Raw genomic sequence first — 15,925 nt, forward strand, 5'->3', positions numbered from 1 at the left:
TAGTTTCTCGCAGCTCGTCGCCCATTGTCTCTCTGCTCGATTCCGCTGAATTTACCTTACCTTCGTCATCGCGCTTCAAGCGACTGTCTTTGTTTACGACTTGCCGAATATCGCTGATCGCAGTATTTTTAACTGGTGAAATTATGTCGATTCACAATTTCAAAAATTAAAGTGTATTTTACTCATTTCTATTAAATTCTTGCATTTTGCATAACCGCACGTAATCGTTTAAATTATATGGACTTCATTATTGCAAAGGTTCTATGCTCTAGAAGAGAATTTTCTCTTACAATTAATCACTCGCAAAATTATGATAAGCGTACTTCAAAGAATTTTACTATACTTTTAGTAAAATTTTACTCAAAGTAAAATTTTATTTAAAATAGATTTTTTTTTAAAAACTGTCATAATTTTCAGAGGATAAATTCTAAGAGAAAATTCTCTCCATGTACACGAAGGTGTATTGGATATTAATTTAGAAATGTGTTAAAATGAAAAACTTTTTTTGCACATATATGTAAAAGAATTAAAGTTCAAGAATGGGATGTCAAATCGACTTAAGACTTTTACAAAGTTAAGGATGCATAGAATATTTCTCAAAATACTTGAGAAAATTATGAAAAAATTACAGATTGTTTTATATTGCAAAGTAATAGAAAAAATTTGGCAACGATTTTTTATACGGATAAAAAAATTATTTCAATAAGAAATAAGAAGTAGACATGTACTCTAATGAAAATATAATTAATAATGAAATAACAAAATAAGAAATATTTTAGAAAGTCCGAATTTTTTTAAGTACTTTAAATATTTGTGATGATTTATGTAAGGTTTAATTGCGGTGCAGTTCTGTAAAATAAATAAAATTTGTCTATTTATTTACAAAATAACTAAACAGACATCACAATAAAACTTTGTACAAATCATTTTGAATACTTAAAGTATACTTACACAAAATAAAATCGAGATTTTTCTTAATGTAAAAAATAATTCAATTTTCAATAACAACTAGAGTAAGTAAACTATAAAAATATATTATTAAATAAAAATATAATCTTCAACTTTCATGTGTCCATAATTTACTTGATGCATTAATATTAAACACATTTCCAAATTTTATTTTTGCAGGGATGTGCGATGCATCCTTAATATTACGAAAACAAGCCTGAGGGTTGAGAAACAAAACAAAACTATTCATTTAAGATAAAATTTTTATGCGCAGCCTTCTATATCAATCGCGATACTGTGCGCGATAAAATTAAAAATTAATTCGGCGCGGAGGTGGAGAATCGTCTCTTTCTGAATTTTCCAGCCGCAAGCGCATCTCAGATAATGTGTACTTATCATCACGAGAACGTCACCTCGCAATCTCCCGCGGAAGTCCCTGGTGGACCGTCGCGGTATGCAAACAAGGGCGAGATAGGTCGAAAAAGCGGGAGAGAATCGCCGTCGGGAATGGTGGACGACTGCGACGAGGGGAGCTCGAGGTGGTTGTTCCGCCGTCTAGCGCGGTACAGCGGGAGTGTTACTAATTGGAGGGGCACCGAGGGGAGGAAACCTTGTTATCTCTTAATTGCTACGACCCTCCGCGCTGTTTTGCATCGATAAGGAGTACGAGTCGACGTTTGTTTCGTGGAGCGACGCGTGTCGATCGCGTTTATCGATCCTGACTCCTCGACAGGATTATTCGTTGGGATCTAACGATCCTTCTCAACCCTCGACTATCCTTTACCCTTTCTCTGTACTCACATTGCGACCGCATTGTGATAACTAACTCAGATAGCTCATAGTCTTCTGCTTTTACAAAAAGATTTGGAGAACACAAATTTTTCATAAAACACTTCCGTGAGAAGCATTCTCAGCTCTAAAAAAGCGACTCAATTTTAGTTGTTTTTTTTCAATAGTTAAGTATCTTTACAAAAAAGATTTTCCTGACATAGAATTTTAAAATACACTCATCATTTGAAGTAATATTTATTTAAAATCGAATTCTTTGTACAAACAGAAATATAAGAATACTATAAGTTACTTGAATTATTTATATTATTTATATTTCACAAATCTATAATGCAATATCCATAAATGCATCACAAGTTCATCATAAGCATAAGAAATATCAAATTTATTCGAAATATGTTCTGAATCGCTAATAATTTAATGCTTCGATAAAAAAGATTAAGTTAAAAAGAGATTTGATTTTATTATTCTGACTTTTCTTCGGTACAATCTTATAATATTCTTCGAAAGAGAAACTTCTTTTTTGAGCGCATGATAATGAGTTTCTCCAAAATATGTGATGAGTATAATTTGAAACAATTATCAAGAGAACATATTCTTTGTTAAAAATAACCGTTACTAAGAGAAAAAAAAGCAAACTAGGTAGTCGCTTTTCTTAGCAGTAGAATCGACATTTGTCTGTATGCATGATAGACATATTCGTCGATATTTTAGCTTCATCGCGAGATTGCGTTTATTTAAAGATCACATGATTATCTCTCCTCGCAGTTCACGTTATTTTTTCCTTTTTTTTTTATATCCCACGACCATCCTGGCCAAAAGCGAGGCAAGGCGATATACTCTTTGAGTACATCTAAGAACAGTTAAGTAAAAGATCATATCGGGCGCCGTAATCCCGATCCGTCGATACGCCACGCGGGAAGCGATACGCGATTCCGCGCACGAAACGAATCCGGGGAGTCGGATCGTAACGAGTTCGATTATCGTGGCGCGGCATGAGTCAGTCGTTCCTGTCCTGTTCCCGCAGTCACTATACCTTCGCAACGCGACGCACGCCCTCCGCTTTCATCCCGCCTTCACCCCGTATAACGGGTGTCCGGATTCCCAGGAGGTTTTCCGCCCCCTTTTCAAGCCTCATTGCTATGCACCGCTCGAAACTCCGCTAACGACCTTACACACCCCCGGCCCGCGACCCCTCCGCCCCCTTCGAAGGCCACCTCGCACATACGATTTTCATATCCGAGAGATCGCCTCTTCCGCTCGCGGAACTCGTCTCGCGCGTGCGAGACCGCCACCGAGCTCTTTGATCGCGACGCGACAAAGTTCGCGAGTCGCTTCAAGAACTTGTGTGGATGAGTTTCTTGACGCGTACGTGAACATCATAGCACTCCATTTATCGGAATAATATGATGGGAAAGTTCTAAAGGAAACTCAGGGGGTTGAATATTGGAAGAGTAGAGAGTAGCACGAGTTGTGACACTTTTGCGAAGTCGGAAGAAATCCCGCACGTTTCTAATTCTGAAGTTTTCTATCTGTGCGAGTTTCTTTTAAGATTACACGAGACATTGTTGCAACGAATTAAATTTATTCTTTCGGATAAGGGACCGAAAGGCGAGGATCTACTGATCTCTCGTTGTTTATAAAAATCTTGCACTCGGAGAAAAGTGGTATTTGTGACTATAAATTTTATAGTAAAAGAATTTTTTTATAATTTAGAATTTTATTTTTACAATTATTATTGCTGCGATGTAATAATAATCTTCTGTTTATTTTCTATCGACTATGAAAAAATTGTATTGTAAATTAAGATAATTTCAAATATTAATATAGTAAAATATTTTATTATATTAATATCTTAATATTTTACTACATTAATATTTGAAGTTATCGTAATTTATAATAACATTTTTTCATAGTCAACAGAAAATAAACACAAGATTATTATTACTAACATCATATTTATTTTCTATCAACTATGAAAAGATTTTATTGTAAATTAATTTAGATTATTATTACAAAATTATTATTACTAATATTATAGCAATAATAATTACACAGATAAATACAGATTTTTATGTGACCAATGTAATTAGAATTACAGTGAATGTAACTATTTTTTAAACATTCACTTATTTTTATTTACGTAATAATAGCTATTATTTGCATGGTTGAAGTAACTACAACATAGTTGACATCGAAAATGACTATAAATTGTAGCTAAAATAGCAATCATTTTTTTTTTCAGTGTAATTATTGCGTCCAAAAATATTTTTATTCTAATAAACTGATTAAAATGTATTATAAATTATTCAAAGGAGCGCGTCCGATAAAATGGCTTGTTCGAGAGCTAATGAGTCTACAAAACGCGAATCTTCTAAAAAGGGAATAAAGTCTACACAGGATGATAGTGAGTCTCTCTTTCTCTCTCTTGCTCTCGTTCTCTGTCTCCTCTCTTTTGCTCTCGCGTAAGCTCGCCGGAAACATTCAAGCTGAAGGACGAGGGTGTTCGGATCGCAAAGTTGGTCTTGTTAGGCCTGCAAAAGGGGATACCGTTCAACCAACCGTGCTAGCCTTAAGGGCCCTTACTCCGCCAGCGGCACGCTTCGTTTCTCGATTGATTCTTTATTTTACAATCGCCGTGGCCCCGCAAAGGGCAACGAATACACGGCCAGCGTAGGGCGCAGGACACGCTCGTCGTCCGTGACCCTTCCGTCTGCCAATTTCCGGTCGCCCTATGTCATCGTTTTCCACGTCGCCTACTCGTCTCCGGGGATTCTGGCTATCGGATATTACGTTATGCAATAGTAGTCAAAGTTTATAATATCTTGAACTCTTAAATAGAGAGAGAGAGAGAGAGAGTGGTCCCTCAGAAACGTTTTGCTCATCTTTATTAAACATAAATTAATAGCTTCCCTGATGTTTCTTCTTTCTTTACTATTCTCTTCTTCTTTCATTTACATTAAAAAATGCGGCATAAATCAATCGCAATATTTTTAATGATGAAACACGATTATATTAAATTTATATATAAATCTTAAAAATATATATAAACATATATTTCCTCTGCAAAAATGCACAGATGCAAACGCGACTTAAATTGAGAACCTAATGTCTATGTTCGTCTCTCGTTGCTCATCGCACATTGAACGTAATTTATTTCAATCTCTTCTTTCTTCTCGCTCGCAGTAATCACCTATTTCCGTTCGATTTGCAGAAGGAGGAGGCTCTACCGAGTCTTCCGGTTCCGGACCTCGAGACGACCTTGCAGAAATACTTGGCGCAGGTCGAAGCCATCACGCCGAACCACCTGGAGAAGACTCGCAGTTTGGTACGAGCCTTCCTCTCGGGTCCTGGACCGAAACTCCAACAACGTCTCTTGGAACGTAGGCAGAAGATGACCAACTGGGTGAGTTGTTTCACACAAACCGTCAATTCAAGCACGATGTATTTTCGCGAAACAAGTTGTGCGTATAATATTATTAACTTTAACGCGGACTGGATAAAAGTATGTTTTCAATCCGTCGAATTGAAGATGTTGATACACTTCAGGAGAAAATTGCGATTAGATTATGCCGTTCTGAGTCACGTTGGTTTTCTTGGATTTACGTATTAGGACGGAGCTCCTTTTATAAGCCGTCAATGCGCGCGCGTACCAAGATCTCGTCTACTTCTCTATTCCGTAACATCGCCGAGAAGACATCGACTCTGCCGTAAAGCCGAGTCAGACGGCGTAATCCGTAATACGGCCGTCGCTTTAAAACGAGGGTCTGTCCCGGCGCGTAAAGGAAGAGAATAAAAAAAAGAAAGAAAGAAAGCCGCGGTGTGTCACGGTCGTGGGGATCGAGCGGGAGAGAGATCCTCTCCGCGTCTAAGTGGCACAACACCATTTTCGTTTCAAGCCACGATGCCTCGGGAGAATTTGCTTTTACACCGGGTGTACGCTTATCGTTCAATCGATCACAATATGTATCTGCGAGAATAAGACCGGTCCCGGATGCACGCACATGTAGAACAAATTAAAGTAGAAAAATGAACAAGTTGGAAAATCTAAGCGAGACTTTGAAAGGAGATACTTAAATAATGCTTGATTTGAAATGGTTTGAAATGTGAGCTTCAAAACGTAGCTTTAAAATATATAATAGTTACTACCGATTGAAAAAAGAGAAAAATTCTATTTGAAAAATTTTGATTTATGAACTTTTATAAAAAGTTAAAGAAATTTTATTTTTTATTAGCTAAAAAAATTTTTTAAGACCTAATTACATTATTTAAATAGACTTTATATTAAACTTAAAAAAATTAATGATTGTAAAAGCCAATTCTTTTTATAAACTCTGTTTACATTAAAAAATTTAGAGTAAAATTTGAATGATTTGAAAATTCCATTACAAAACTTTATTTCTTAATTTTTCTTTGAAACTAAAAAATTAAAGAATTCTTTTTTTACTAAAACTAATTTTTTTTTTAACTTAATTATTTTATTTAAGTAGATTTTACATTATTATAAATCTGAAAAAAATTAATGAGTGTAAAGGCCAATTTTTTTTATAAACTCTGTTTACGTTTTAAAATTTGAAATGAAACCTGAATGATTTAATCTAAGTACATACACATGTGCAGACTTGAATGAATTTTTTGTACAAATTCTATTTTATTTCAATATTAGATTATCGAAATTAAAAACTTTTACACGTATCAATTATTGTCAACATAAATTTAAGTTTAAAAATAATAAATTTTTCTACATAAAGTTCAAGTTTTAAAGTAACATATAGTATTACGCGTAAGAAGAATTAATAGGAAATAAAATTGAAAGCTATAAATTTCGCTTCCTCTCCCTCTACGTCCAATTGCGACTGCAACCATACTTCATTTAAATTCTGGCGCTAGGAAGGTTCTCATTCTTCGACAGGCGCACCAAACGTGCAAATAAGTAAACACCCCATATATTTCGAAGCGAGCTTCCAAAGAGGCCCGGAGACGACGGAGTCGAGTATCCGCGCGCGAGTTCCTCGTGACTTTTGCCGTTCCCCTCGTCCCGGTACGGTCGCTCCCGTGGGATTCCCGGTTCGATGCATGCGCCCGGCTATAAGCCGGGCCTCGCACCCCCCTCGTCGGCCCAAGCCCCCCCGTGGCACATAAATAAATAAATAAATGGATTTACGCGAGGGCCCCGGCGCCTCCCTCCTCCCCCGCGCGTCGCTCCTCACTCGTAACGCACCGGTGATAGGGGATGGACGTAAGGGTCGCCCAGGACTGTACCAGAACAATGCAAATATTGCCAGAGAAATGAGGACGCAGAAGGGTGACACACGGAGTCATGTTGTAAGAGACGGCTGGGCAAAGAGGTACCACTACTAACGTACCGGCGATTTACGTCAATCGAAATACGCAAATAACGTTGTGCCTCGTTCGTGCCTCGGATTTGCGGATTGAAAAACGTTCGTTTTTCGCATTTCCAGGAGGATTTGTCATCAGAGTGTACCAAAAACTCGGTGATGACGCACGTCAGATATACGTTTGCAGTATAGCAGAAGCCGTGCAACGCGCGCTATTCTATTTTCAGTGTTAAACAACTTTACAGAGGGGACAAAAAGCGCGCGTCACGGATTTACATGTGCACTATATGTGGCTGTCGAGAAGAGACGAATTGCGACGATCAAATATTTACGAACAACATTATATTCTATTCGAGACTCCGTATAGAGAGCACAAATGTGTTTATTTTTGCATTTTTCGGCGAAAATTCGTGTTTGATATAACACCCATGCAAAGGTACAAAGGACTACGTGGGTTCTGTAAAATCTTCGAGATGAATCGAAATGCCGCAATGTATCGGGAAGTATAAGATTAATACCAGAGTTAGGCATTTTGTAATCGATAACGCGATTACAAGTAATGTAGTCGTAAGATTGACAGATTACGATTACATTTGTAAACGGTAATCGTCCATACAGTGATTACTATTGCAAATAATCTATAATCACGGGACATTCTCGATTGTAGTAATTGTAATTATAATCTGACACGATTCTAGTCAATTACTAAAGCGATTACTTTTACCTTTGTTACTCAGAAGTGTAACGAAGGTAAAAATAAAAGATGTAACGTAATGTGCTTCTAATAATCAATTATTTAACTAATTCCTAATCGATTACTTTGGTAATCATAAATCCTGTAATCTTTATTTAATTACAGTATAATTGATTACTTTGGTAATTATGATTACTAAGTAATCCAAATTACTTGGTAATCAGTATGATGACCAGTAATCATGATTATCAAAGTAATCGATTACTCTGTAATTAAGGTTACAGAAATTGTTTGAGTAATTGGTTATGCCCAATTCTGATTAATACGCGTTTTATTCGATATTCAATAATTAAATTATTTCTGCAAGACTTTTGTTGCCTTATAAAATTTATCTAGAAAAAATTAAATAGATAGGCGTTTTAATAAATCAGCATATTTCAATTCTTGAGTCTAAGTTCTGAAGAGAAAAGTATAAAATACAACGAATTACGTAGGTATAAAATTAAAGGGTGTTAGATAATAAGGTATGTGGATGGGTGAATAGATAAGAAACAATTATAAATCAAGTCCATTTCTTGGCTTAACGCTGAAGAAAATAAATAGTCTAGTTTATTCTAATCAGTCAGTATATTATACTGGAAAAAAAATTTGTCGATATATCAAAATATTTAATTCGATAATTTCAACTAAATATTGAGTCGGTTTAGTTAATACTTGATTAAAAAATGTTGATAATTGAATAAATTATATACTTTTTTGCAAATAAATAATTTTCGAATCAACCCAATGTTTGGTTGAACGTATCGGATTAATATTTCAGTTTTTCAACAAATTTTTTTCTTAGTATAAATGTAATTAAACATCTTGATTGAAACCGTTTGCCCTAATTCTTCTAAATTATTATTATTATTATTATTCCGGTATTTTTCATATTTCATCGGAACATATATTGTTCTAAAATGTTTTTTAACAACTTCCTTATTATCGCGTATCACATAAATTTTCGCTCGAGCGCTCTGCGTAATATATTCGTCGCGCAAGGCAGATTAATTCATCTCCGGATGAATACATTCGAGCAGCGCGATAATACCTCCTTTTCTTCCTATCCTGGCGGTTTTCCGCAGAAGATCTTATTTCTTACTACTGCGACAGCAGAGCCCGCTCCTTCTCTCTCACGTAATTTTTCTAATTTAGCTGAACGGCCCATTCAGCATCGAGGCGCTTGAGGCTCGACACGCACAATCGCCCGCTCCGGGTTTTCGATTTGCCGGCATACATCCGGAAATACATTTTCGTTTCTCGTTTCTTTAAGGGTCGACCTCTCATACCCCTACCCCCCGCCCTCCGAGCAAAGTGTCGCGAAAAGCCAGACTGAAAGCAATTTTCTCGCCAACGGCGGCTGTCGCACGAATTGCCACTGCTCCTTCGATCTTGCTTTCCCTTTCTCGGTATCTCTCCATTCATCTGATCGATGGGAATGCCCGGCCGTATTATCTGATTACGCGTTTCAAGATGACGCGCCGGTCTTGTAAAAGCGAGCGCCGGTCAATTGGGGGACTCATCGACGAAATTATTCGGTCTTCCGGAAATAAAAAAAATCAAGAGTTGGTTCTACATACATTAAGAACAAATGTCGAGTGTGGTTTTTATCAACCCTTACGCTACAATAAAAAAAAGGGTACCTTATTGACCCAATCGTAGGTATCTCGCACCCAATCACTTTTTCACCTATTTGAAGTGGCTCGAAAAATCTGTAAAAATTCACGAACACACTTTCAAGTTTCTAGAACAAACGTGTGTAATGCTTTCGAAAGAAAGTAAAATGTATGATTTAATTAACCTTCGAAATTTTTCCACGGATCTGTCGAACTTGGAACAACTATGATTGTATCTTAAAGAGTGTCTTTGACTGATGTTATTTAACCCACTTGGGCGTGAATCATCGTTCCTTCATTGTCGCGGCATCCCCTTTAATGCTGACATTTTTTTCCGCGTTTGTTCTCCGTTTGATAGCCGTCGACTTCGCGGGGTGAGAAAGGTATGAAAGCGTCGCAGAGCACAGGGGGTGACCGAACCCAGGGTCGGGTTCAGTACGCCTTCATGGTCGTTTCGGGCACGTCGCGGGCGAGTCGCGATGGCGACGGTAAGCTAATATTACGGTGCCCCGCGGCGAACTGGAAAATCTCATTGGGACCTCCATTATTCATCCGCAAGCCCGCCGACCCCCTTCATTCGTTCGTTCGTTCATTCGCCGGTCTGTCTGTCTGTCTGTCTGTCCACTCGTTGCTTCGTGTATAGTTTCCGCGGTGATAAATTCAATTCGAATTACAAACGCCCGGAATTAATCCCCCCATCTTTCTCTCCGTCACACTCGACCTTTCTCGCGTTCTCCTCATCCACAGTTCACAACCTCGACGAGGACGATGCGATTAAACGCCTTGTGACTTACTGAAATGAGTCTCTCGGTTGCAGAGATCTTCTAGAAACTAATTTTGTACATCTCGTTCCGACCGAAATTCTCATGCAAAGTTTGCAAGATAACAGTGCCCAATTCTAATTATCTTTCGAATGGACGTTCTTTAAAAAAAAAATAATAAGAAAACGTATGTCGTAAATTTACAAATTTGTACAAACGCGAAAATTTTCTATTACAATAAAAATATGCATTCTCGCTATTTCTTGTCATCTAATTTCTGTCCCTGAAGATTGCTTTGCCGAAAAGTTCTTTGTCTTCAATAAATAATTATACGGAACTAGGAAGAGCCTCGATGTTTTTTAATTAAGAAGAAATTCGTTCATCAAATTGATCACCTTGAGAAATAATGCGATAGAAATGGAACGAGCGCAGCACAGTAAATTATCGCGGAAAGAGATTAGAAGATAAAAAGTAATATCTTCCGAAAAAAGATGTTAGCAAAATTATATGTTATATTATTACAATTTATTACAATTATTGTAACTTGGTAATAGCTGCATCGAGTGTAATATTGATCACATGCGTGCATATTTAAATGCGTGCGAAAGCAACACGGTCGCCCGCCACGAAAACGATTAAAGTAGATGTATCCTCCCCTCGTACAAGAGGGAGGAATAAACGGATAGGATGGAAGCAGGTGGATACCGTCCAGAAATATCGCGAGCACGTGCAAATGGCCGCGTGTCGGGACTCAGAAGGGATCTTCTTCTGCGGGGAACCGACAAAGTCTCATCCCCGCGAGAAGCTGGGGAAAGTAGTGAAGTACGGAAAGGAGAAGCAATAAACTTTTATGACCGTAAGCTCTCACTTGCGCGGACGGCCGTGTCTGTGCTCGCGAGCATCCCGAAACTTGGGAGGAATATAATTTCTCCAATTCGCGCAAAACTGTTGTGGATGAAGGCATCTATATCAGCGAACGAAAAACACAATTTAATGGCTCGGGATATGCACGGAATTAAATATCGAAAAATGATTGTAAGAAACGAGAAACGAGAAATTATAATAGAGTGAAGGAAAATCGTTTTCAAATCTGTTTTTCTATACAAAATATTTTGTACCCTTGTCTTAAAGAGTGCATGCCGCGTTCGATAAAGAGTCCCTTAAGGGTACATCGGACATACAATTCCTGCAAAGTAAATAAAATTTCGAAATGTGTTTAATATTAACACTTAAATAAATTATATGTATACATATAAAAGTTGTGTGAATAAGATTATATTGTCATTTAGTAACATATTTTTACTTTATTTGTTATAAAAAATTAAATTTTTTACAGCATTAAGAAAAATCTCAATTTTGTTGTGCACTTTAAGTATTCCAGATAATTCATACAAAGTTTGATTGTGTCTGTTTTGTAAATAAATAAATAAATTTTGTTTATTTTACAGAACTGATGTGTGATCGCAATAAAATTTTCCATAAATCATGAATATTTAAAGTACTTAAATAAAATAATTTATATTTTTTGTTATTTCATTATTAATTATATTTTCATTAAAGCACATGTCTACTTCTCATTAAAATAATTTTCTACCTAGATAGAAAATCACCGTCAAATTTTTTCTACTACTTTCAAATGCAATATAAAGCGATCTATAATTTTTTCATAATTTTCTTGATGCTTCGAGAAATGTCTTATACATCTTTAAAATGTTGAATAAATAAAGAAATCCAAATTGAAAATAGTTGCCCCCACTGCGCTCGTAAATGTCATCAAACAATTCTTAAATATTTTAGAAACGAATTATAAAGCGTTTTAGATTATGAAAATCTTTCATTTTTTAAATTTGATTAATGCCTCTTTTATTTGAAACTTCGCTATGTAAAATAATAATGTATAAATTTACTTCACATTATAAAAGTTAATAATAAAACTTCTCTTAACAAATGTTTACGAGAAAGAAAGACTGCTGGATTTGACAAAGTCCATGCAAGTTACTATTACTTGTCGCGGATAAGAACGCAGTCCGGTCAAACTGTTGTCAAACTGAACAACTAAGAAGGAAGAAAAACTTTTTTTCTAGAAAAACGCACGAAAAAGAGGAAACCGGCTGATCCCGCGAAGCCGAGCGTTTACCGTAACGAGTGGATCGTAAGCTAAATCGAGCCGGCGCTTTTTCGAAAGAGGGATGTCCCCGCCCCAAAGTACGTAACTTTTCTTATGAATCCCTGCGGACAGGAGAGAAAACGCGGGGATGAATAAGGGTGGCCGTTTTACTGCGAGATCCACCAAGCGCCAAGGAGAAGGGACTCGCCGCGCGCGCGTAAAAAGAAAATATTTCTCGTCGACACGCGAGAAGCGATACAAAGAATCCTAGTTGCGCTTCCTTCCTACCTTCCTTCCTTCCTTCCTTTCTCCGCGATTCGCTTCCCTTTTTCTCTATTTTGGGTCTAGCTTCACGAACCTGTCGGTGCGCGGCAAGCGATAAAGCTGAGGCCTCGACTGAATCGATACATGCACCACCGGGATGTATGTTCCTTTTTCCGTACCTCGTGTACTATACCTTCATGGCAGCTATTTGCACGAGTTTTTTTTCTTTTCCACAGACGCGTCGTCCTGTTCCCTTGTCTCCAAAGATCTTCGATCTCAATTAGATTTTATTAATTAAAATCATTAAATTAATTATTAAATAGAAACGATAGGTACGTAAGGTCAGTAAAAATTACCAATGTTTATTCAACAGTCAAATTAATAAAAAAAATAAAAAATTACTGTTAATTTAACGTCAGCAGAAAATCGCGGTATCATAGTTATCCCATTAACGCTATCGTTATTACTGCCAACGAGCCGAAGTACCTTATTTGCAACAAACATCGGTGTAAAGGCGTGAGTATAAAAGCGAATAGGAAAGCAAAATTACTGTTTATGCCTCGTGTTATTGGAGGGCTCGAAAGAATTAAAGACGTTTTTTTACACTTTCGAGCCACTCGAGTATCGACGATGCTCGAAGTTGAACGTGATTACTGACACGCAATCTTGCGTTGTAACTTGCGGCAGATAAATACACAGGGTGTTGAAGATCTACGGATTCTACGGCATTCTCTCTCAGTTCTCGACGTAATTAAATTATTGATCGAAAAAGTTGTCTCGCACAAGTTGAGCCGATTGAGCTTTAAAAATATAAATGAATGACGACAGTTTAATTGTCTATCGCAAATCTCCTGTGGATTTTTACTAAATAATAATATTATTGCATATTCTCAGTTATAAAAATATACTTGGTATTGAAGTCGGATAACTACTAATAATGTGTTTTCTTCGGAATTATTTCACGGACAAATTTCTTGAAAATTTATCAAGCGGCTCGTAAGTGAAAGCTACTTTCGATACATCCTGTATATGCTGGACGGTAATGTACGCGGCATTGCGTCTTCATAAATAGCTGCTGGCTTGAACACGTTCGAAGAAGATAAGCATGCAAAAGCGTCACTCTTTAAGATATAACGAAGATGCGACCCGCGAGGCAAGTTTGTGCCTCGCTTGTGGTTCTATCCCGCCAACGTATCAGGTAGTACATTATCTTGCTTACATTGAAAGACTGAGTATAGCCGCCAGTGATTTTATTCGTCCTGCTAATTAAGTGGAGGCGATTTCATAAATAGCTGCTGAATCATGAAAGTGATTGTATCTTTGAAAAATATCTTTAATTTATCGCTGACAAAATCCTTGAAAAGAAAAAAAGCAATCAAAAACATATGATCGAATATTTCATTTAAAAATTTTTTGCCTTGAAAAACTTGTATCGATGAGGGAACGATGTTGAGAAGATAAAGAAGTTAAATTGAACGTGGAGAGAACGGTTTTGCTGAAGAACCTAAAAACGTAGCTACAGATATAAAAATAATTAAGTAGGATAATCAAACATGATGAGCAATGCTGTAAAAAATTTTGACCATCTAGCAATTAATTTGAGCATTTTACGTAATTTATGTATTTTAATCGTCAAACAAAATTATTTTCAGATATATATTTATGCTGTTAAAGTAGAATTATATCAAATTTGAGTTATTCTAAGGTTGATATTCATAGTCATATATAATCTTCATTCATTGATTGAAAGAAAAAATAAATAAATAAATTTATGAATGAATCTGTAATTGCGCTCTCAATCAAAAATCAAAAATTACTTACGGCTATAAATACCGGCCTTAATCATTCCAATAGGTAGCCCATCGCTCAACATGCGATTAATTTAATTAAAACAATTTAACTCAACAATTTAACAGTACTGTTAAATTTGACCAGTCAATTTATTATTATTAGATACATATTTGTTAGCACGAACGTTGCTTTCTTTGAAAGCAATTTAACCACAGAAATGGGTCGATTAGATGGGGCTCTTCAACTACATGTTTCGTGTTAAAATAATAAACCTCGACACATATGTATAAGGTAAAAACAGCAGAGATGTCATGTAATTGAGGAAATCGGTTTAACTTTGATTTTTTAATGTTTAATAATGTAAATTTTTAATTCAGCGCAAAATCGTTCTTTCTGCGAACAAATTCAATTACGCTCGACCCAAGTTTTAAGTAAATCGTACAATAATCGATCTAAAATATCCGAAAGAGATACCCGACGTGGATTATTCGCGATCCGTGTTCGAGAACAATCGTATATCCCTTGGACGGTGTCATGGCACCGCACTTGCCAGCCACTTGGCGTAATCTTGGCAATTTAAATGTTTGTCCCCGACACGCAGGTCCGCTACGGGATCGCGTATCGCTCGGCTTAGGGACGCGCCGGTAATCCCTTGTTGAAACAGCGCTAAGCCCTTACGGATTGTCTGCGGGATCGCTACGGCGATACGACGGCGAACGGCCTATCCGAAGGGCGGCAACCCCTATCTGATGTTTTCGCTCTCGCGGTTTGTCCTATTCGCTTCGCCTTTTTACTGTCGCTCGTTAACCGCGCGTCACGGATGTTCCTCACGTTCATTCGCTCTATCTCAACTTGAGTTGCAGAGTGCTTCTATTCGAATATTAATTTTAAAAAAGAGAGAATGCTCGTGTTTGAAACACGTTTCCCAATAAAATCTTTACAGTTTTCCATCTGACTCACTCCCTTCTTCTTCGATTCTCGAGGAATGATAGAGCGAAATGGAAACGAACCCAGGAGACACGAACGACCGGCGGGAACAAAACGTGTGCCATTCGAGAAATTGGCATATCGTCGATATATCCGATACGCGGCAAATAAATCGCTCCCGCGCGAGCGAGGGATGCACAAAGCCAATTTCACCCGAGAGATTCACGCGTTGGACAGTAATGCGGGGCGGAGGTGAATGACTCGATGATCCCAAAAAATCCGTAACTAATTCGACAAGAAATAACGCAAAGCGAGGTGATGAGATTTGAGTGAATTCATACATTCAAAAAATAGGTTTTTTTTCTTAAATATGAATTAAAATTTATATTTTAATTAGGTAATCAAGAATCTTACACCCAAAGATATGTTATGAATTTAAATTGATCAAATTGTTTCTTTGATTTTATTAAGTTAAAGTGAAAATACCTTTGAGGAAAATAAAAAGTTAATCAATTTAAAAAAATAACATTAGACTTTTTTTAAATAAATAAATTATTTGTTCGAATTATTTGTTTAATTTAAACCAATAATTTCTTAATTTAAAGAAAGTACTGACAAAAATAAAGAAAATTAGAACAATTAGAAAAATT

At 36.7% G+C, this 15,925-nt stretch overlaps 1 protein-coding gene and 1 long non-coding RNA gene across 3 annotated transcripts in view; one reads left to right on the forward strand and one right to left on the reverse strand.

The window, feature by feature from the left end:
- The window catches only part of LOC105197490 (vesicular acetylcholine transporter), a 104,373-nt gene that overhangs the window by 46,617 nt on the left and 41,831 nt on the right, over positions 1–15,925 (forward strand). For both annotated transcript variants that reach the window (XM_026131194.2, XM_039445838.1), the window contains exon 4: positions 4,952–5,143. In XM_026131194.2, coding sequence (XP_025986979.2) covers positions 5,132–5,143 — 12 coding nt within the window. In that variant the 5' untranslated portion in view covers positions 4,952–5,131. The remainder of the gene's footprint in view (positions 1–4,951; positions 5,144–15,925) is intronic.
- LOC120356932 overlaps positions 1–15,925 on the reverse strand; it is a 66,501-nt gene that overhangs the window by 26,281 nt on the left and 24,295 nt on the right. The gene's annotated exons all lie outside the window — the stretch shown is intronic.

Source organism: Solenopsis invicta, chromosome 2 (genome assembly GCF_016802725.1).
Source record: "Solenopsis invicta isolate M01_SB chromosome 2, UNIL_Sinv_3.0, whole genome shotgun sequence".
NCBI lineage: Eukaryota > Metazoa > Arthropoda > Insecta > Hymenoptera > Formicidae > Solenopsis > Solenopsis invicta.